General features: G+C 39.2%; 2 protein-coding genes and 1 long non-coding RNA gene across 13 annotated transcripts in view; 1 reads left to right on the forward strand and 2 right to left on the reverse strand.

Moving 5' to 3' along the window:
- LOC112553314 lies at window positions 1–11,296 on the reverse strand. Of its 4 annotated transcripts, none has more exons than XM_025220432.1 (7): window positions 11,145–11,296; window positions 3,616–3,826; window positions 2,979–3,036; window positions 2,677–2,790; window positions 1,933–2,004; window positions 1,560–1,743; window positions 1–893 (listed from the first exon to the last, which is right to left on the reverse strand). In XM_025220432.1, the coding sequence occupies exons 2-7, from the start codon at window positions 3,821–3,823 to the stop codon at window positions 603–605; spliced, it is 927 nt and encodes a 308-aa protein (XP_025076217.1). In that variant the 5' UTR covers window positions 3,824–3,826; window positions 11,145–11,296; the 3' UTR covers window positions 1–602. The 4 variants fall into 4 exon arrangements, with proteins under 4 accessions (XP_025076217.1, XP_025076215.1, XP_025076216.1 ...); XM_025220430.1 differs by lacking the exon at window positions 11,145–11,296 and adding an exon at window positions 9,465–9,805; XM_025220431.1 differs by lacking the exon at window positions 11,145–11,296 and adding an exon at window positions 8,930–9,068.
- LOC112553319 overlaps window positions 9,077–23,371 on the forward strand; it is a 17,593-nt gene continuing 3,298 nt past the window's right edge. The window contains exon 1 of the long non-coding RNA XR_003097030.1: window positions 9,077–9,203. This is a non-coding gene — a long non-coding RNA (uncharacterized LOC112553319). The remainder of the gene's footprint in view (window positions 9,204–23,371) is intronic.
- Window positions 14,147–23,371, reverse strand: part of LOC112553312 — a 20,900-nt gene continuing 11,675 nt past the window's right edge. For 6 of the 8 annotated variants that reach the window (XM_025220423.1, XM_025220422.1, XM_025220427.1 and 3 more), the window contains 3 exons: window positions 17,868–17,939; window positions 17,407–17,590; window positions 14,147–16,890 (listed from right to left, as the gene is read on the reverse strand). In XM_025220423.1, the coding sequence (XP_025076208.1) occupies window positions 16,600–16,890; window positions 17,407–17,590; window positions 17,868–17,939 (547 nt within the window). In that variant the 3' untranslated portion in view covers window positions 14,147–16,599. The remainder of the gene's footprint in view (window positions 16,891–17,406; window positions 17,591–17,867; window positions 17,940–23,371) is intronic. The other 2 variants (XM_025220425.1, XM_025220428.1) reach the window with 1 other exon arrangement.

Here is a 23,371-nt window from a genome sequence, read left to right on the forward strand (position 1 = left end):
TTGTTTACAGTACAAACATTTATTACACTGAAAGTCGTTATACCTAATCTGAATCAAAGGTGTATCTGAAACCTATATTTCTGAGGTCAGAGAGATATGGACTATGCGAATTAGCCGTTTCAAAAGAAGAATATACAGAGAAACATGTCACTGGTGACTTTATTGTGCCAGTCCTGTTGATGACAGATTAAAACTCAATTTTAAACTATTGTGTTTTCTGTAAGCCGACTGGAATGGATGAAGATGATTTTGCTCCACATGTACAATAAGCTGATAAAAACTAATCTTTTCCAGAATTTTGGACAGAAGGATAGGTTTGAAACATTTCTGTAATATCTTAATCAGATGGTTTCTTTATAAACGAGTGGATGATCTCAAGGGGAAAGTGTCCAGACATGAGGGAAGCATTTATGATGTCAGTTAAATTCAAAAAGGATACAAAGAAGGGGACACAAGGCTTAGCTGGATACAACAGTTGCATGGAGGATAACAAATCTTACACACCATCGACAGAAACAGTTTGTATGTACAAGCTAAATTGATTTCCACAATGTAAAACAATTGAAATACCAATGTCTGTAACAATACAAGAGCAAAGCTGATTATTTCCGTTTTGTATTCACGTATCCAACTTCTGCCTGTGTTCTCAAAGCTGAAACTGGAGAGTGAGTCCTAACATAGCCCCCTGTGGCAAACATCCGGAAACCAATCTCCTTGACCCCGAAGTAGGTATCCGCTGCAGCAGGGACTTGTTGACGAGTTGGGAAATCCTCGAATATATGCCATTCGATGAGAAGCTGGGGAATGGACTGCAATATCGATGAAGTGATGAGGTCTTGTGTGACATTCCATTCATAGCCTTCGATGTCCATCTTGAGCACGGTCAGTTGTTCCTGTACAGAGATACATGTTGTGACAATGTTGCAGTATTTCACAGTTTTAAACCAAATGTGAACTCCGACCCGGGGCTTAACTCCTGCTACCCACGTCGGCATAATCCTGCAGGGGAGCCATGTGTACGATTTTCACACGTCGATCACTCACAAGGGTTCACATCGGTCACTCGCCATCCAATCATCAAGTAGTCAACACCCACAAGACGGAAGCCACCCCTACTGACCCTCTGCCCCGCCTACAAGTGTGTTGATAGACAGGTGACTAGTCCCTTATCAACAAGCCACCCTACACACTAATTGGAGCGATTGTTACTTTCCTGAAAGGTTACCACGTGACAGACTGAGAGTTTTACGTGTTTGTAACCCGAACTTTGAACTCTGACCGAGAATTAAGTCAGTGACCTGACCTGACCTGACCTGACCTGATCTGACCTGACCAGGTTGGGAAGCAGAAAAAGAAAAGAACACAAAAATTTCTATTTTACAGTGGGATTAATTTTTTTAATTCTCCAGTAAACTAAAACTGCTAGTGATGGCAATCTTTAATCAGGTCATGACTAACTAAAGCTACATTTCACGATAACAGAAGCCGGTAGAACAAGTTGCTAATTTTGAACAAATAAAATGAAAATAAATTTGACAAAATTCATGAATTCAACTCACCTTTTTGTGTCCAAGCTGGTCTAGGATGGACTGAAGGCGTTTCATTTGCCAACCGTTGGGAGCCTTCCGTCTCCTCACATAATCATCTATATGAGGCATGTAGTGGTCGTCGTCCTTATCGCTGATGCCAATGCGCTTGAAGAAAACACGGTCCCCGCGCTTGTGGTCCTGTGTGTCCATCATGCTGCAAGATGACAAACAGACATTACTGTGGATTTGAGTCTGACAGCCGAATACATTATATGTAAGATGGATATTTGGCAAAACATCTCAGTTGGCGATATTGATGAAGTATACATCAAGTTTGGGCCACAAAAAAACAAACAAACAAAAAAAAAAAAAAGAAAAGAAAGGACTGAGTGAAGATTTTTACCTGGGGTCGAAGGAATAGACTGTACACCCCACATTTGCCATGGCATCATCGAAGCGAAAATCGTAGTCTATTCTGAAACAGAGACTTAGTGTCAGTCTACTCTAGTCTGTCTTGACATTCTTTTCACTCCTCTCTAGTCTGTTCATAGAAGATCAGACAGTGAATTTAATTTTATATTCACTGTAACTATCTTCATTGCTTGGGAAAGGAAAGAAACATACTTTGTATCCAAGAGATGATTGGTCCGACATTTAACTGGCTGTACATATGGTGATGTACATGTAGTGATGTACATATGGTGTACATGTAGTGATGTATAGGTAATGATGTACGTGTAGGGATGTATATGTGGTGATGTACATGTGGCACTTTTTTTTAGTAAGCCTGATTTATGTGACGGAAGCATAGCAAGGATACCATGAGAAGAAACTCTTGCAAAACTAGTTGTCTCCCATAGATTATAAAAGGAAACAACTAATTTACCGAACTACATCATGTCTTTTGTTTTGTTGATTGTCTTTTTTGAGGGGTTGGTAAACATCCTGTACAGTTAGTTAAAGAGAGATAACTCCATCCTTGCCAAAACGAACCGAAAATCTAATCATTCGAATTGGCTTTTGTTTGAGAGTTCTGAGAGATGAAAACATCGATGAGACTTTTTGTGTGAGAACGGTAGGTGGCGCGGGTGTAGCTGATGGGGTGGCTGTGGATGGAGGCCCAGATGGCGCTCACGTGCTGACTTACCCAAAAGAGTACACGATGCATCCGGTGGAGGGCACCAGGTTGTTGTCGAAGCACACGGGCCAGTTGCTCATCATTCGCTTGTCTTTACAGCTAAAATCTGTCGTGGACCAGTCGCTGAAACCGAACTCACTTAAAATAACGATTTGTTTTTGTCCTGCCTGGAAAAAATGCTTTTAAGGTATAATTATATTAGCTAGATGCTTCACAGTATTAAAACTCAAATAATTAAGCGAATGCAACCAATATTAAATTGTAATCCTATAAATGTATTCATACTTATAAGATTATGAAGTCTGTGATACCTTTCCATGTCGCAGATAATACCCCACCATGGAATCGGTGAGCATTTTCTTGCATAACCTGTAGATATAAAATGTGTAACAGAGAGGCAATGAAGAAATCACGGGTCGTAACAGAACTCAGTTTTTATTTCCGTAATGCACTCCTCCCCATTTTTGAACAGAGAGTGATGATGTTTTATCCTCTTTATAGTATAAACCAGTGTTGTCCATAGGAATGGGAATCCCATGGGAATCCCATGGGAAACGTCCCATGGGATGGGATGGGATGGGACAGCACACATTTGTATTTCCCATGGTAGTCGATACTTGATATTGCAAAATAAATTTACTGTTATTTCATTCATCAAGGATTTAAATCTTTCCTCTGAATCATCTATTGTATGTGAAGTAGCAGGAATTATAGAACAAAAGCCGAAAAGTGGTTTTCAGTGTTGTCCATAGGATTGTTAATACCATGGGAATCCCATGGGAAACGTCCCGTGGGATGGGACGGGATGGGACAGGCATAAATTGCCATGGGACGGGATGGGATGGGATAGAAAAATATGTCCCATGGACAGCCCTGGTATAAACCTTAATCTGCTTCATGTTTTAGGATGGAGAATATCAATATTATTTGTACAGGAAGACCACTCACTTCTCCATGCAACACACACGTCCATGCCGGCCTTTTCTTCACATGGAGGTAGAGGTGCATATGCAGGTGCATACGGAGGCAAAGATGGAGGTGGAGACTCGATGATGTATCGCAGTGGAACGAACGTGTACACGAGTGCAACCGTCACAAGTGTTGGAACTATGAAAAGACAGATTCGTGTTGTCCTACTTGTGCTGCTGATCATCATTTTCTGAAGAAAAAAAAGCAAAATATTGTCTGTTAAGAAAACATATAATAAAGGGGGCAAGCTTGCTACACTAGGGGCTAGCTTTGCTACACTAGGGGCTAGCTTGACTAGGGCTAGCTCGGCTGCCCTAGGGGCTAGCTTGGCTACACTAGGAGCTAGCTTGGCTACACTAGGGGCTAGCTTGCTACACTAGGAGCTAGCTTGGCTACACTAGGGACTAGCTTGGCTTCTTCGGTCGATTCTCTACGCCATGCAACACGTGTGAGGACGGAGGTGAAGGCGATGCACACCAACGAATATACAAAGCACCCTCCTCGTACTTGTGTTCTTCACACTGATCACAAAGTGTTAACACAGTTTCGTTGCTTGCAACACAAGAAAGTTATTATTTGCGGGCTATCCTTACAAGATGATGACTTTTGTTTGAAAAGTTCCTTTCAAGTGTTGAACTCAAGCGATCCTGTGGACAAAACCTCTTTTCACTCGATTTTAGGATGTTGATACCAGGCTGAAGAAAAAAGAGCTTTATCGTTATATAACGAACGCAAACGCCATTTTGATAACCTTATGCATGCAGCATCATTTCAAAACCATTAAAATGTCAAATACTAGCTATACTTACACTAATCATTTCTGGAAGGTGTTTGAACAGTAAGCAAGGGTTCATCAATCAACATTTATCTAACACGTCTCACAATGACTTTTTTATTTTGCTTCACAGACAGAAGCAATCATGGCGCACTTTGTTAGTGACCATTGATAAAAAAGTAAAATTTAAAAAAATTTGTAGCCCAACAGCAAATTATAAGCTGGTATATACATGACTGGAGGTATACAAACATTGTACATTAAAACAATGTATAAAAATCAGTGGGTTTGTTCTTGACTGACTATTGATATCATAAGGAAACGGCTTTATTGTACAGCTTAACCAAAATATATAATATATTATATACATGATGGAAGGGAAGTAAACAACAGAAACAGCAAAGTGAAATGCTATTTATCTACCAGTACAGCTTGCTTTGTGTCTACAAACACAGTACTGACATGAAGTACTAACGGCTACATTTTCAGCCTCACATAAAAATAATGTATCAATAATAGTTTGTGTTCCTTGCATATAATTGCTCCTGTAGGACATTCACTACAAGAAAGAAGTGTCCCAGAAAGAAAGTGGCCAAACCTTTCAAAGTTTTTCTATCGAATCTAATGCTTTATGTATGTGGTTAAGCTGGTGGTTACCCTGGTGTGGTTATCTGACATTAAAAGGCAGAATCTAAAGTTGAATTACAGTGCAACATTTTCAGGAATGTTTTCTTTTTGTAAATGGTAATACTTTGGACAGACAAATAAGAAGAACATTTCTGCATCTTGTTTCATACAAATGGATCTTTTTTTGTTTACTGTAAAATCTGTGAGGTTTTTCTTACAAACTGACACACAATATTTAGCAGGTTAGAAGTCCTGTGACTATAGCAAATAATAACTAAATAAATAAATAAACTCTTTACCAGCCCTCTTCCATGGCAGGACATCAAAGATGTTTATTCTCACTCACACAAAAATCCACAGAAAGTTTTATAAAGTTCATTCCGATGTCATCTATTCAGCAGTTTTTCAAGCACATTAAGTGAGATCACTGGTCTGTTAAGTAAAATCCAAAGAAAGATTTCTGTAAATATGAAATTCTATACACTCGCCCCCTTCACATCAGGTGTGATATCCTTCAATATCCAGGTTGTATATGCTGGCTCGGAGATACTATCGTGGGAAATAGCTTTCTTTCTTCTCTCGAAAAGTTGAAAGCTACCACCGATGCATATCCAGTGCAACACTTCTTTCTCTCGGCTGTTAATGGTTTAGACTTGGCGACACCTTCATTGAATTAATTTTTTCACTTTATATACAAAACCTTTCTTTCATTCCCAACTTTCTTTGGCGCTTTCTCTCTCCCCAGTTCTCGGAGGTAAAAACTCGTTTTTTTAAACCATTCAGACCATTCTACTGATATTCATCACGCGTGCATTCGTTTCAATACAGTTGCTGCTATAATATTATCACTAATAATACTAATAATGAAAATTTGGTTAAATACGGATGACTGGTTAAAACGCTTAACACCTTTACAGTGAAAGGCGCTGGGTTCAGATCCCGTCTCGGAACACTTTGTTTATGTGACATGTGTTAGGGAACGAGGGTTTTCTCCATGCTTTGAAACTGTTAACATCACAGACTTAATTTTCCCACTAATTTTAAAGACTTTCCCATTACTCTATCAAACTTCAAAAAGTCTGCACATCTGTTTTCTTGCATTTGTGTACCTCAGTTACTTTAAATCACAGTTGTTGATTTAAAAAAATGTTGTGGCTTTGCATGATGATGCACTGCAAAGAGATAAGTAATACAGGGTTAATGAGAGTTTTGAAAGTCTAAAGTGGTCATGAATTTTAACAGTTTGCAGTGCACTGTTTCATTCTGTCTCTGCAAATTATAAGCTTAATGTTATGGTCACTTCTGCAAAACTCTGTCTAGCCTGGTTTTAATATAGAGTTTTATGCTTTTCAGTTCATTCTTCTTTCTGCACACGTGCGCACACACTGATTGACAAAACAGGAAGTCAGATGCTTCAGTGCTTTTGAGCAAATTATACTTCATTGATGTATATTTTACATTTTTCATTAATTAAAGTAGTTGTATGGGAAATGTTAAAATAGGATTTGAAAGAAGTCTATAATTTAGTTTAGCCATACCTACATTACCCCTGGACTTAACAATACATGGGGAAATGAAAAACAAGTTGTATCCCTTGGGTAATTTGTGGAAGATGAGATTAATTAAGAACAATGTAGGGAGGGATATATTACTGGCACTATATTATAGCTTTATAGGGTTAGGTAACTCAATCTTATAAACAAACTCAAAACAATAGATATCTACTCCTGTTCTCAACACATTTTTAACTTCCCAGATTAACATATCTTGAATTTTTCAAAATGTTACACCAGTAAATACATTCCGTGATACACACCAAAAGTACTGAATATGATAGACAGACCAAAACAAAATACACATATTCAATCTCCTCTCATAACCATAAAATAGTTTTCTACATTATCATCAAATGATAAGTCTGAAATGTAGGAAACCGTTCCTTTATAAGTTTGTGCACACAAATTATGAGTGAAGTTAATCTTCACCTGTCCGTTATATCTACTTTGGGCAGAAACAACAAAAATATGATCACATGGCATGAGGTCAAACCAATATTTCTCTACCCAGTCCTTTCACTTTGAGAAAAGAAGGACAAAGCTCGTTGATTCTGAAATTACTCAGTTATCAAACAACATCCTTACTGTAAGATTTTGTGTCTCGTAGCAGTGTAGTAATCCACACTTGACAGTAGTACTGTACGAATAAACAATTCACAATATTTACATGTATATGGCTGTTGGCAATATTTCCGCAATCACAATGATGATGATGTCACACCACTTCTGTTTGATTCATTGACCGCAAGTCTGGGCTCGCATGGAGTTCAAGACCGTCATGCTTTGCCCGGGTATTATTCATGGCCTCGCCCCAATCAATGTGTAACCAGGTGAGTTGGCTCTGCCCACCCAGGGTTTCTCTCTGTCCCGTGTATCAGACTGAGAGGTTCGGCCGTCACTCATTCTCTGTCTCTGGCCCTGCATCTGATGGACAGGCTGCGTGTTTTCCTGTCTACACTTACAACCTGTCTCTCCACCCCGACTATTACTTTCTCCACATTCTGTGTTCTGTCATATTCCTGGCAATGTAGTCTACACAAATGAACACAAACAAGCACATACATCAGGGGTGGGCATAGTTTTTTTTTGCAGATGTCTTGGGATCGGCCCGTCTACTAAAATGTGGAGTTCACTTTTGTTATCCCCTAGGTTAATTACATTGAAATTTAATTTATTAAGTTCAGCATATTTGAAATTAGCAATCTGTCACATTCTAACACAAAGTACAAAGATACAAAACAACATGGCCGACGTGTCGGGTGGAGTCGTCAAAGAACATCGGGGTGGTGCCTTCAAAGGTAAGACTGGTTTAAAGTTTTATTGTGAGCGAATTCAAACAGCTTCACTTTACACAATACATTCTGTAAGTGAAGGCCATTATGTACTCATTTGTTCTCCATTCTATTATCACTAGGTGTGTTGTGTAATTACCTGGCCTGGTTTTTTTTTTACCTGCCCGCCTCATTGTTCAGATTTTGAGACCGACCTGCAAAAAGAAAACTTTGGCCGCCCCTGACATAAATTCTACTCGCACATTTCAAAGACTAGACTTCGCTTCACTCTCACTTACACACGGCTCTGGAAGGGGATTGAGGGAAAGGGGAACAAAATAACAAGTTCTTTGTTTGGGTGGCTGCTCACTGTCGCTGTGCACGGAAACAGACAATGAAGCCAATAGGTTTTATTTCATACAAGACACAGAAGGTAACATAAAACCCTGCACTCTGAGGCCAGTGAAAAAAAAGTCTAGAAATACAGCTCCCAGGTACAGGGTGAGTATTTGGAAAATAATTCCATCAATGTATAGAATATTGGTGAAAATTTTGAAAATATACTACTAATAATAATATGACACTGAAAGTCTATAGCAGAGAATATATTTCTTATTGTCTCTAAAGACTTGAAATACAGATGCTCTGTAAGCGGACTAAAGAGATGTCCATACCCCGGCTCTGTGTCTTAAAAACCTTTGTCCGTGTTATCTAAATTCAACACTGATGACACCCCGTGGCTAAAATATAAAGAGGACAAACAATCTTCCACAAGTATTTTAACCGACGGGGCATTTCCTACTTCGCATTTCCTTGGTCTCAGTAATATCTGTATGGCTCTATAGACAAAGCTTTAGTCTACTTAAACCATAATTTTAAAAAAAGGAGAAAAATTTATGAAAACAAATGGGGAATTATATGTTAGAACAAAGCAAAATGCATACACAGTAAGGTCACCAGTAAATCTACTAGAACTAAAAAAAAATCTACACACATTCTTCTTAACAAGAAAACTGTTTTCCGTTTTAAAATATTAAAAATTATTATGAAACCGCAACACATACCTATAGATGATATTGTGTTGTCCTGTAAAGTCAGCCAATACAAGCAAGAATAAATCTGTAAACAGGTTTGAAGAGAATACAACACACTGGAGCTCGTTGGTATGATGGGTGGCAATGTTTTTCACACAAACAGGAAGTGCAGGGTAGTCGGGTACTGTCTGCTCCAGGGGGCGCTCGCTGCACGGGTGGATAGAAGGACAAAGAACGCAGTTTGGCACAGGGTGGGTCTGTCTGTGTGTTCAGGTGCACCCAAGCGCATATATTGCGGCACCAGGTGAGTGTGATTATTGCTTTGTTGAGAAACGGTTTGCGAAAGGGAGCTAAGAAAAAAACAAGATGTGAGAGCAGGAAGAAAAAAATTCCTTTTGCGACTTAATCTAGCCGAGAGGAGAACATTTACCGAAACGAATCCTAGATATGCTGTTGCAGGGTAGATGTTAGGCGGAAACAAAACCCAGAAATGAGTATATAGAGGGTTATAATCGAAATGATAATTTGAAGGAGTTATGAATTAGAAGTAACAAAATGGACTTACAGACATCTGCAAAAGATGATTTCACAATGCGTGGTGTCGAATCATTTTTTCTCCAATGTTTACACGCGAGTGTTCTGACCTCTTCCGTTAATTTACGATCGCAAACATTTGACAAGAGGGAACAGGCCCTGCATATAAAGACATGCACCCGGACATAAAGATGTGGAGTGTGAACAGTTATATTGTCAGCTGTGAATCCTATTCCCTGTTCTATTCCCCGCTAACCCTAACCCTGACATAAGACCTACAAACGGACTGATATCAACTGATCTCAGTATCGTGTATTTTCTTGCATGTATGCCAACAATCAGTCAAAAATAATGTAGCAGTTAGGAAGATAATTATATTTGAGGTTGCAAAATATAATAAGACAGAATAGATGGGAGGGAACGAAAATTCAGAACATGATTCGTGTCCCCTGAGTTGTTGATGGACATCAGGACGATGTGCTGGTAACTTCTAGTAGTGGCTTAATTTTTCTTTTAGCTGTTTAAAACCTTTCGAAATAAATGCCTGATTATGCCCTGTAATCTTGAAGCCAATTATACATATCCAGCAATGACACTTTAAATTTTGTAGTGGTTGAAGCAGAAAATTCCCCTTTCGTTTCTTCATCAAATAATGTTACTTGCAAGCTGAACATGACTGACTGCTTCTTTCCAACACAGAAAGCCTTTTGTTTTCTCAATCTCATCCCATGGTCATGTGCAGAACAGTTTAAAGCCTTCAATCTATTAGGTAATCAGTTTTATAAAAATGCAGTGCACACACAAATTGTAAACTGTTTTCAAATAATTTTTGTAACTAGGATAGAATTGTTTAAACCAGATTTTCGTTCCCGTCACAATAAATTGTTATGTGCGTTTGTTCCGCGCACCTGAATGACATAAGAGTTGTATAAATAATAACTGAGCAGCTTACAGTAATACAACTCAACTGCAGACATCAAGTACAGTAGATGTCAACAAACTGCGGTATACAATGTCACTGACAAAGATGATATTCAAAGTTGGTACAGGGGGGTGCTCGTGTCTGCGCATGAGTTATCTCCGATGACTTCAATGGAGGAATTATCTTTAAACTGTCATTTGCTTAACTTTCTTGGTTATCCCACCCCGGGGATTTGTCATGCTGCTCCCTGAACAGACGAGGGTAAGTCCACAGTAAATACCCGGCTTTGTCCACAGTGTGCCACTCGTTATGTAGGTAATAAAATCCTAGTGCGATAGGGTTAGATACTTGCCTGCAATACCCGACAACATCCGGGTGCTGAATGGCCTGGGACAAGGTGTGCATTGGGTAGTGGGGTGGATGTTTCAATGGGATTACAGAGGAGGAGGGGCGGCCTTGTATCTTGAGATTGTGTGCTAAACTCTGTTTATTTTTAGCATGTCTCTTTACAAGTCCAGGACTCTGTGTCCACCACCACCACCACCACCATCATCATCATCATCATTACCGTTGAATGTAAACATTAATGAAGGCTGATGAATAGTTAAATTTTCAGACTATTTTCAGAACCAATTACCGACTAGTACATGTTGATCACTTTGTTGCAAAGTGTGGTGATAATTAATTAGTGGACACAGGTTTTTTTTACGAAATACTTATAATATGAAAAGTAGTAAGAACAGTGGATGGTTACAAATAATTAGGCATAATTACTGAGGATCAACTTACTTGTGAAGCTCATGGAGACGAGTGTTAAACCTGTGCCTGGACTGTGAGAAAGATGAAGTCTTTGTGCGCCTAGAACATCTGTGAAATATTAAACACCTCTGTGTGTATGCAGCATCCACACATTCGGTCGAGCTTGCTGGGGGATACATTGCAAAGTTAGACAAACACAAACTGAACAAGAGCGACAATAGAAAAACAGGAGAGAAGGTGTTGACAGGTGTCGCGTGTCGGCGATTGTGTCGCAGTTCCGTGTTGTGCTTACCGTACTGTGTTGGCCTGTTGGCGGGTGTGCGCGCGCGGATGAGGGGGATCAAGGGACAGTTCACGCGGTCCTTGTGTAACCCTATTCGTCTCGCGAGCCCAAGAGCCCTGACCCACGGCGACTGTAGTTGTAGCCAACCACTCGCAAGCACTCCGGCAAGAACTTGACATGATACCTATAAGTGGTAATTTAGAGTTCCTAGGGCTACAACCACCCGTTACCTGCACTCATGCACCCCGGCTGCAATCCACATTTCAATCAACTCCCGGATACATGAACTCAGATGCCTATACTGCTTTCCTTTTTCCAGTGTCAGACAAAATACTTTCATGAAAAGGATGAATAAAGGTATTTTGTATTTGTATCGTACTCAGGATCATTCTCTGGGTGTAATTTCTACCCGTTTGCGTGCAGCCACTGATGGCAGCTGTGTTTGTGCGGGTCAGGGTGAGGAAGACGAGACGGAGTGGGGTAGGGGATGGTATGGGCACTGATTGCTTGGGACCAGATAGCTTCCTTTGTAGTTTCAGGTGCAGTTTTAAGGCTTGGAAATGAAAAGTTATGGCTTATGAAGCCTAATAACATGTCTCGGGAGAGGAAGGGTAGGTTGGCGGGTGGTTGCCGGGGACGAACAAAGTAGCTTTTTGGTTTCTTCTTTTACGACCACTTACAGTTATGCAGGTGTTGTATGAGCAAGGTGCAAACTTTATGTTGGATTACTCTACATGCTGCCACTACACAGCAGTTGAAATGTGTGGGTAGCATACAGGGTATGTGAGGGAAACAGGAAGGGAGAGAGACAACAAGAGAGTGTTTACACTTAGTTTACATGTGTTTCTATGCTTTGATTTATTTGCTTACATATGCAGGTGTACATCAGAGAAGGAAAGAATGAGTGAGTGATACAAAAAATGCTCCTGGTGTACTGGTCCTAGTGTACTACTCCTAGTGTATGCTCCTAGTGTATGCTCCTAGTGTACTACTCCTAGTGTATGCTCCTAGTGTACTACTCCTATAGTTTCTGTCTGCCTCAGTCTGCGTACACAAGGGCTGAAGTTTTGATTAGACAGATAACAAAACCCGTTGCATGTCGAGGGTATCAAGAAGCACATGCAATACCCATCTATCCATGCATCGTTAGCTCCGACTGGTTAGGAGGACAATGACAATGGTTTCACATTTTCCACAAAGCAGTGGTTGCCTTGGAGACAGACATGAACCTGTGATAATGTACGTGTTGATCGCGTGATCGTTCACGAGTTTCAGTTTAGTGTCTACCTGCCTAGAAATAAATTATGGCTTTACTGATACAAAGAAAATGTATAGGTAGCCCCTCCCCGTGCAGTTCTCATTGTGATCCTCTACACACATGTTGGCACAAACAAGACCCCGGCCTAATGACCGCCAGGTTCCGGGTGACTAAGAAATAAGAAAAGAGAGGCGACCTGGACGGGAATAGAAAAGTCAAGCCATGGTTTTTGTTTTGTGATATCGCGGAAAATCATGAAGATGAAAACTTATGCTCCCCGGTTTAACGAAAGGTGAAATATGAGAAAACGTGCTGGTCCTACTCTGAGAAACATGTGAATGAGAAATAGATGATAATCCACCAAGTCTGAGTTACCTCGCGGATCTGATCTGGTGGGGGTGTGTTTGATAACAATATTAAAACAATGGGAACTTCAAATATTGTGCAAGTAAGCACATATGATGCTCATAACTTGAGAGACTTTAAAAGCAACCAAGGATCGAATACATCTTTAATATGTTGTGTGTAGTGTTTCAGGTCTTATCAATGTCTATATGTTGACACAAATGAAATTTTAGACACAGAATATTGTTCATGTCGAGTACACAGTGAGTAATGGCTTCTGAATGCATGCATCTACACAATCTTTTATCAAGCTTACAAAGATAACTACTTTGATTGACGAAACCTCTAATGTTACAGTGTATTTCGGTTTAACTATTAAACTGTTGCCTTATCAGAAATCTTCTAATTGTATTTTCTCGTTATACCAATCTCCAGGTAACCAAACTGAACCTGCCTCTGAATCGTAATACTTTCACTCACTCTCTCACGGGCCGGTGAAGCTACTTCCTAAAACATATTTTCCAATATTTTAGTGAAAACAATTCGAGGATTATTCTCATATTATACTACATCATGGCAGAACCTGTTTACATTGTCAGAAAAATGTACTTAATGCGTAAACACCCTGTGAAGCCCGAAACAGCATACCTGTAATAGTAGACGACACAAACTCGGATAAACAAGATGGCGGACACAGGTGGATCCGCTTACCTGTGTCTCGGGTCTAGGATACCACGACATGCACACATGCACACGTTTATATGAAACTTAGCTCAGGTGATTTGCAGAAAGAGAGTTTCTTATTTCGGCATTTGACTAGAGGGAGGAAAGAGTAGCAGAGAATGAAGTAGTGTTCACAGTCATCGAGTCCTAAAGCTCTGTTCACATATAGGTGATTGTTCATTCCTTGTTGCGCTCTAACGGTCAAATGTGTTAGGACACAAGGATCAAAGGTAAACAATGATTTTTTGTCTAGACGCAGACTTATGTTAGAAATAAAACAAAATAGACACACAGAAGTCAAAATATGCACAATAATCGTATGATAGCAGACTGATGAGTTTTCATAAAGTGCTGACAAAACTAACTACAGGTTATCTCTCACTCATTTTTAGTAATTCATTGCAGATTAAAGAAAGAAGAATGTGTCATAGGGTACGATTTTATTAGCAATTTTCTTATCAGTGCTGAAGAAGTTTCAACTCTATGATTGTTTCTTGTTCTTGCCATATTCTTCTGTTTTCACGTGTGCTTTAAAACTAGCTTCAGCCATGGAAGCAATATTCAGAGATACATTGCAAATTTCCCCCACTGTGCCTTGCTGCTTGTATAAAACTTTTAGTTTGAAAATGACTGTTTATCACTGTTGACCACTCACGCACTTAGTCGAACTTATTCCTCATTCATGGGTAGGAGCCAAAAATTTTTGGGGACTGAAGTAGGTCAAATCCAGACACCACACCACCATTTTTCACATGAACAGACACGAAAATAGACGAGATTCAAACTGATCCTACTCCTTACTAAGCAGTTTTATTTTGTATTTACAATCCCTTTAAGTCTTATCTCTATTAAAGAATCCCGCATAAGTGAGCAATTACAATTACAGCTATCTTTACCTACAGGTGATTCTTTTACAGTTTTGAGGAAACTGGTATGTTGTACAGTATTACATTTGTTTTACACCTATCAAAAAAGCTATGATCACTTTCGTCATAATATAATCCAACTGTACTACAACACAGTAGTTAGTATGTCCACATTATTACCTGTTTCATCCAGTTCTGCCTTCTCCTTACATCACCTGTTTCAATTTGATACACAGTGACTCTTCCTCTTTCAATCGTTCACTCTTCTGCAGGAGGGGTCTTTCTAGCCCTGTTCATATCCTTACTCAAATGGTTTCTCACATTCTTGAAATGCACTTTTTAACCTCACTTGTTAACCTCAAAATGTAACTCAGTTCAATTACTCGCCTACAGACTAATGCAATATTAAAAAATGAAATCTTCAGTATTTTTAATTGTATCTTACAATGATCCTACATGTTCTTATCAAACGAGAGATATCAACCCCCAGGGAACTTGGCATGTGGTTGACAGTTATGCCATAATTCTTACCACACAGTGAACACAACCCTGGAGGTCTCCCACAACCCTGGGGGTCTTTCACACATCGGTCACATGACATCTCCAGCTTCTTCTTTCTCTTCCTCAATCATGCCATTACTTTCCTGGAGTTGGCCTTCTCTTGCTTCATTGAGCTCATTGTTTACTGTTTGCTGTTCACTTGTCCTCTGTGAAGACTATTTCTGTCTCTAGCCTCATGAGATGGTGTATGTGGCTACCTTCATAAGTCTAAAGTCATAGCTGACATAGTGATACACCCATTTATTTTCAAACACTACTTGTAACACATGATTCATATATACATATATCTTGAAACTTTATAGGAGGATATTTTACAAAGGTCAGTACAGTTGTAACCATGGCAACTTCCAAGCGTGGTTGATAGGTTGATGTCACTCGTCTTGGAAGTATATAGTCTGTACCTGTTACTTCGGAGTGAAAAAAAAAATCTGAAATTGGAGCCAATCCTCATGATGGTCAAGATTAGTCATCACAATACAACTTCACAGTGATGAGTGTTATGTATAGTTCACAGAACATAACAACTCCACAAACGAAGAAGTCACAAACTTATAATTGAATGAATCTCCGTCGTCGCCATGTAAGTGCAGATGATATATTTAAAAATGAAATTCTGAAATCCTTTTATACCTGTGACCATGAATACTACAGGTTAAAAATACACAATTGAAAAAGTAGTCCATGATGTCAGTCCTTGGAGGCAATCAAAGATGAAGATGACTTCAGCACAGTGCCACCTCCACCTGCTTACACATCGCCATTTTAAATGTTGTCTCAGAAATGTTTCCACCAGTCCGTGCCTCCTGTGTTTTTCGGTGTGTTTAACCTTTTGGTGGCTCATGTCGTGTGTGTGTGTCTTGGATTCTTGTTGGCGGGACATGTAGAGTGTGAACGACCCTAGGAGGGATGGCGAACATTGAGTAAAGTACTCAACGACTGCTAGTGCCATTATAAACTAGATAATAGAACTGGAACTTTTGTTGACCAACAGAACTGTGTGAAGCGTGTGATTTTCATACATAGATGGTAAGATAGGATTAAGTTGAGATTGATCGGGGAAGTGCCCCGGAGATAAACATTGTATGTATCGCTTGATGTATCGCTAGACGTTTGTCGCCGAGAGTATTGTGTTGAGCCGAGTTAATATTTATGCAAATGTTTTGTAATGTGTAAAGTCCTGAGCCATTCGAAAACTTGATAACAGGAGGTGACCAGCCTCGGGCAATCGTCTTGTTGTGTTTTGAGAGAACTTGCAAGTGTCTGTTGCGTGTGTGTTGTAAGCCACCCGAGCCGTGACACCACCTAAAGCCATTTTTGTGTGTTTACTTTTAATTACTATGAGTGTATAAAATGTTATGTCTGTTTCATAGAGAACTTTTCTACCAACACTAAGTAATTTCGAGGACAGGACAATGACGACGGAAGCACAGTTCTTTAACAAGACATTGATTATTTGAGTTTTGTGTTCACGTAGGCAACCTCTGCCTGTGTTTTTAAAGAAGAAGTAGGACAGTGTACAGAATATAAACCCCCATTGGCAAACATCCGGAAACCAATCTTCTTGACCGCGAAGTAAGTGTCCACTGCAGCAGGTACTTCTTGACGAGGTGGGAAATCCTCGAATAAATGCCATTCGACAAGCAGCTGGGGAATGGACTGCAATATCGATGAATCAATGAGGTCTTGTGTGACATTCCATTCATAGCCTTCGATGTCCATCTTGAGCACGGTTATTTGTTCCTGTCAAAGATACATAGTGCGTATGAGAGCTTGTCTGTGAGTGTGTAACCCGAGCTTTGAACTTTGACCGAGAAGTACGTTAGTGACCTGCGCAAGGTAAGAAGTGGACACAGAGAGGATGTTTTTTCTTATTTGAAACTAATGGTGTGTTTGGGAAAAACTGAGTTCTAAGGGAATAAATTGCTTCTAAAAGAATAACATTGTCCGCAAATGAATCAACATATTTTACGAACTTCTTTGCTGAATATTAAAACTATGTGCAGCTGTGTACACTTGTATGAGGAATATAAGATAGTTTATCACTTGTTTTCACTGTAAAATGTTAGATTTTTAAACTTTATGTCTAATTTTATTTATACTTTCAGTGAAATCTTAGAACTTTTATAAATGGTATGACAATTACAGCGACTAGTCTTCTTGCAACTAAATACCAGTATCAACGCTGGTATGCCGCTAGTGCTTTGGTTCAGAAAAGTAAATTAACACGAAACTTGACTGAACTGATGTTCAACTCACCTTTTTGTGTCCAAGCTGGTCTAGGATGGACTGAAGGCGTTTCATGGACCAACCGTTGGGAGCCTTCCTTCTCCTCACATAGTCATCTATATGAGGCATGTAGTGGTCGTCGTCCTTATCGCTGATGCCAATGCGCTTGAAGAAAACCCGTTCCGCATGCTTGTGGTCCTGTTTGTCCATCATGCTACAAGATGATAAACACTGATGATTAAAACCTAAAAATGAAATGATTGGTAGTGTAACATGGATACGTGGTCGCCGACAGGTTGGTTAATGTAGTACAGCTCTAATTTTTATAATTTCTCCCCTGGGTCTCTCGATTTCCGGCTTGTCCCATGTTCTATATTACAATACCAGTAAGAGATCATCTAGATATAGTAATTTGTTTAGAATTTATATAAAGAAAAGAGCATAAAGTTAGCAACTAATGCGATAAAGAAAGTGATTTTTCAGCATTGTACCTGGGATCAAAGGAATAAACGGTGCACCCAACTTTTGCCATGGCATCATCGAAACGAAAGTCGTAGTCTATTCTGAAAACAAACAGAATTGTTGTTTGTCGAATCTTTCTTCAGTTTGGAAAAATTCGTGACACACTTTCTGCTCCTCATGCAAGACCATCTAAGGCCCTGACAATTGAACATTTTGCTATAGACACCCCGACCGTCTTGTTGGGGTAGGACTGAGTTGCTGCTGTGTAGTAAAGAATCATGTAGCTGTCGCATGGCACCAGGTGACATTTTCTCTTATTTTCTCTCCCTAGCTTCATGGAAGTTTCTTTGTTGACCTTGTACAAATGATGATGTGATGTAGTGTAGTATTGTGGTAACATACAGCGGTGTACATGTGATGTTTTCGTGCTGTACACATGACGCTACGTATTGAGTGGAGTTACTTCTCCTGGGCTCCGGTGCATAGGCGGTCTTAACTTTTCGTCTTAAGATGCCTTGCTTAACTCGCTTTTCGTCTTGGCTAAGTTCGCGGTCTCAAGCCTGTTGCATGAGCGAGCTCAGCCCCTTGCTTAGCTGAGAAACGGGTCAGGTCAGCCGGCGGTCGAGGTCAGCGATATAAAATAAAATTGTCCGGGCGGCCTGCCAACCGTATATTCCACCAATGAAAACTGCGCTACAGCGATGGTGCCGAGCCGCGAAATTCGTCTGCACACCATGGCTGAAACGAAGGAGAGATGTGCGACAGCGAACTATTAGTCTTAATCGAGGAGGTTACCAGGGAGAAGAAGAGGCTTTACCAGAAAAAGAAAAGATGAAATAAGAAAGAAATGAAACAATTTAAATCTTCCACAATTTCATCTCGCAGTCGTCAAAAACATCCACAACGGGCGGGGCAACCACCAGAAACACCAGTGATAAACAGAGAAAGTGATAAATATTTTAGATGATTGCAGACAACTGATGGACGGCATAAACATCGAAGGTTAGTCATTTTGTTTACCTGTGTAGACTTATTTTTTACACGTCTGTGTCATCCGCAGAAAAAGATCTAGATACCGAGAGAATGCAAATGCAAAGCCGATAGTCAGCACACAACAGCCGGTTTAGAAAATAAATATTTCCATCCGAAATACAGTTATTTAAAATGACTAGGTACATTTCTCATTTAGTTTTTGTGACAGGTGGTGAATCATTTACACTGGTTCCTCAAGAAGTCTTTTATGATAGGGGAGAGTAATAAAATAATATTGACATATGTAGGAGGTGCAATATAGAACACTCCAGTTCAATCTTCTAATTCAACAATGGAAATGCTTTTGTTAGAAGTATATGCAGATTTATTATTTTCATGCACAACAAACAACAATGAATGGGTCGTTTTCACTCACGTGATACACACGTTAGCAACGAGGCGCTGTCCGCCATCTTCCTTCCCTAACGCTTCGCGTTTCTTCAGCGGCTCTATATCGGCTTGTGTCACGACACCGCTAGCGTCTCTCGAGCACACCAGCGGAGTCGGACAATTGCGTGCTCTTTCACTCAAATAAACAAAACGATTTTGCCTATACGAGTCTGCCTATGTTTATTAATAAAATAAATAAATAAATAAAAAACCCTATGAAAACACAGTCACTATAACAATGGCTCTTCCTTTCGTCAAACACATTTACCAAGTCCACCAAACTCCTTGCACACTATTAAAACTCACTGTCTTGGCAATGTCTCCTCTACACAATCACACAAAATCCTGTATCTATTACTATTCAACTCACTCTCTTGGCAATGGTTCTTCTAACACAATCACATATCTCCACTGAATCTTCTACACATTATGAAGCACACTGTCTTGGCAATGGCTCTTCTAGCACAATCACAAAAATCCACGGAATCTACTATTAAAACTCACTGTCTTGGCAATCACACTTCGACTAACACAACCTCCAACTAAAATGTACTCGATCAACCTCCAAACTAAAATGTACTAGTGAGACACACTGTCTAGCAAATGGCTCTCTACTCTTAAACAAGCGTCCACCTCTCTCCGAATCCTTTTCTCTTCTCCCTATTAAAACACACTGTCCCGGCAGTGGCTTCTCCCTTCAATAAGAAACACAATCCTCCTCCCCTTCATTAAGTGTCCAGTTTCACCTCCTCTCACTCATTGCTTGCTACCCCAATCTCCAGTCACACCTTTTCTTTCTTTCTTCTTTAACATCAAACAAGAACTTTTGCACATTCAAATGCATATTTATTAATTCTTTTCAGAAAATTTTTGTGTCTGCTGACGGAACATAACTTAAAAAAAATCATTACAGGGTAAGAAGGAACATATCAAAATCCCAATCTAAATAACATCACTGATATGGATTACTAAGAAGAACTATTGGTTAGGTAATCTAAAATCCACAAAGAAGCTCTGGCATCAATATTGCTCTGAATTAGCTTCTGAGGAAGCAAACGGCATTTGCATTCAAATGACAATAACATTTGATTCAATTATACATGTTTGAGTATCCTGTTAATAAAGCAAAAATTATTAACAATATTCTGTCAACAGCAAATATTTTGATCAACATCATACAAAGCATGACATCTCCAGCAAAAGAAAATTCTATATTGTTCACAGTTTCACATCAATTTACCAAGTAACTTATCTGATCAGTTGGATATCGTCATGCTATTATAAATAAAGTGCGAAAGAAAAAGAACTACAGTAAGGTAATTGTGCATTTTATATCTGAGAATAACTTCTATGGTAATGTAAACATATACAGATTGCAAGCATGCATTCTGAAATAAATGCTGATTTCAAACTAAAAATTGCACTATAGCTACTCAATAGGCACTATGGATTTATGTAAATTTACAATGCAGCAACAAAGCCGAACTATTTTGTCTATGACTGGATTATCATCACCAGGCTTTGTTGCCATCAGGTCAATAGGCACTTTAGACTGCAAATTCCAAACTTTCTGCGAACAAAGCCTATAACTCTCTCAACATGAATTCGTACAGAGGCTATTTTTCTCGAATTTTCAACTTGTAGTGGGTGAAGTTGCTTTTTCCCATGGGTAAAAGATCTGGAATTATTAATTTAGCTTGATAAAAAAGAACTTCATCTTCAATGTTGAAACCTCTTGTCGGCCATAATTACATCTCCTGGTAACAAGTTGGACAACAAAGAAGTATTTTCAATGATGTGTTTGTCTGAAGCCCTGCCACCAAATGCATCTGAAATGTAGCTGATTGAACTTGTGGTGCAATCCCATCAGATATTTGGCAGAATGATATTTTTTATAGTTGGAATAAACTTGGATCTGATTGGTTTGGCCCGAGGGTTTCTGTGCTTCAAGTTCAAAACAGTCAACAATAACAGCAACTTTATCTTTAAAGTTTTCTCTAAAGCACATAGGCATAGACAGTTTCAGAGCTTCTCTTGAAGGCCAGTGCAACAAAAAAGACAACCGTGCTACAAGTACATCAAGAGTTCTATGAAAACTCCTTTGCGCAGTTGACACGGATACTTTCAGCTGATACCCTATATCCTGGAATTGGTTTCAGTCTGATCTTAATTAAACACAGCAAAAACTCTTGCTCTTTGGACAGTGACTGTGTTTGATTAGACATGTATGGCTCTACCGTTCTGAAATAAGGTCATTCTGCCAATGAAGGAAGTCCCGTGTAGAATGGAACTTTAGCTTCATCTTCAACATACACCTGTCTTTCATAAATAGAACAATGTTGTCTGTTTTTAACTGAATCAAGAAGTCTGGTCTCAGAGTCCTGCATGATTGCATCTATATTTAGTCCAGTCAAATCTGTTTGAGTGTTTCTGATCATTTGAACATGAATCTTCTATGCCACCATGTAAACTTTCTTCGCAAGCACTTGAGCAACCAAAATCTGTTTGAGTGTTCTGATCATTTTGAACATGAATCTTCTATGTCACCATGTAAACTTCTTCGCAAGCACTTGAGCAACCAAATCACTTTCACATAATTTTTCTTCCTGGCTTGCTCACTGCTGATTGATTTTCGCTTCTTGCTTGCAGTATTTTAGAGTAGGGACGGATGCATTACTTCTTTGCGAGACACAAGCCTCAAATACCTGTTTTTCGAAGTCTCAGCTTCTGAGCAAGTACTTGATCGCTCATGTCCCAAGTGTAGAGTGGGAAGCCACGAAGGGCTATTCCGGAAATTCACATATGCTGGCTTTCCTAACACAAGAATAAAACAACCCATGAATTACATCTTTGTGATATTAACTACCAAAAAATATAAATAATCAGCACTGAAACAAAATAAACCAAGTACACGTCTAAAAAGAAAATAATGGAGTAGAAAAAATTTTTTAGCCTCTCTCTCTATAGCTATAGTTTAATTAGTCGTGGTCATGCATAATGAAAGTCTTGTTTTGATGTTCACTCAAATCACGTGAACTGTCACCAACCTACAATGAAGAAAATATTTATCACAATGTGTACAACATGCAGAACAATGTTAAATACTTTAGCAATTTGGAAAGCGTCTGGTTTCTTACCGCCAACAAAGTGTTTCGAACAGATAACTATTTTGTTCCACTTCTCTTCTGTTGTAATATCCTCTCGTAAAGCAGACGACGTCGTTCTTCTGTAAGTTTTCTTTTCGCGCCTTGGTTCAAAATAATTTGGGTATCTTATGAAAAGATACATCTAGAGGAACATTTCGTTTACTGCAGGGCTTGTTTCCGCATCCTTTTGTGCCGCAGACGACCATGATAACCGATCAGTTGCCAGCAAGCTTCCGTAACCACTGCTTTAAGAGGGGAGGAAAAATGGCCGCTGAAGCAGCTCGCAAAAACTGATGACGTCACGTGAAAACCACCCATTGAACATTTCAGATGATGATGTTTTCAAATGGGAAATTTTAAAAATGTACTTTATATCACAGATATTCCTGATGGTTTTTGAACAAAACATGAAATATTAAGGAAAAGCCACAGGTTTTTGTACTTTAGAGAGGGCAGCTACATATAATTTTCCACAGCTGGCTTAAAATTATAATTGTTTAATTCAAGTGCCAAACACAGACTATGACAATAATTGGGAGATGTACACAGCAGGTTTGTCTTTACATCCACAGTCAGTTTGGACATTTAACAAGTTTTAACTACAAGTCTAATGCATGTTACAGTACCAGTGTTCTACAGTTTAGATTTCCAGTAGACACTCAGCTTCTGAATGACATGGATGTGCAGTGTCTACATTCTTAAACAGTTGCAAATAAGATGTTATGAAGTTCTGAAATGGCTACACCTGAGTCCAGTGAAAAGTGCTAAATATTAAGTCTAAGAGAGAAACATGTCCTTCACAATCCTACTAGCAGCATGTAGTAAATATCAACATAACTGCTTTTTTACTAGTTACTTGGCATCACAAAGAATAACAAGCACACAATAATCTATTTATATAGAAACTTTACACAGAAGAGTAATTCAAGCAAATACCTTTACATAACCTAATGCGATGGTAAGTA

Source organism: Pomacea canaliculata, linkage group LG12 (genome assembly GCF_003073045.1).
Source record: "Pomacea canaliculata isolate SZHN2017 linkage group LG12, ASM307304v1, whole genome shotgun sequence".
In the NCBI taxonomy this organism is placed as follows: domain Eukaryota; kingdom Metazoa; phylum Mollusca; class Gastropoda; order Architaenioglossa; family Ampullariidae; genus Pomacea; species Pomacea canaliculata.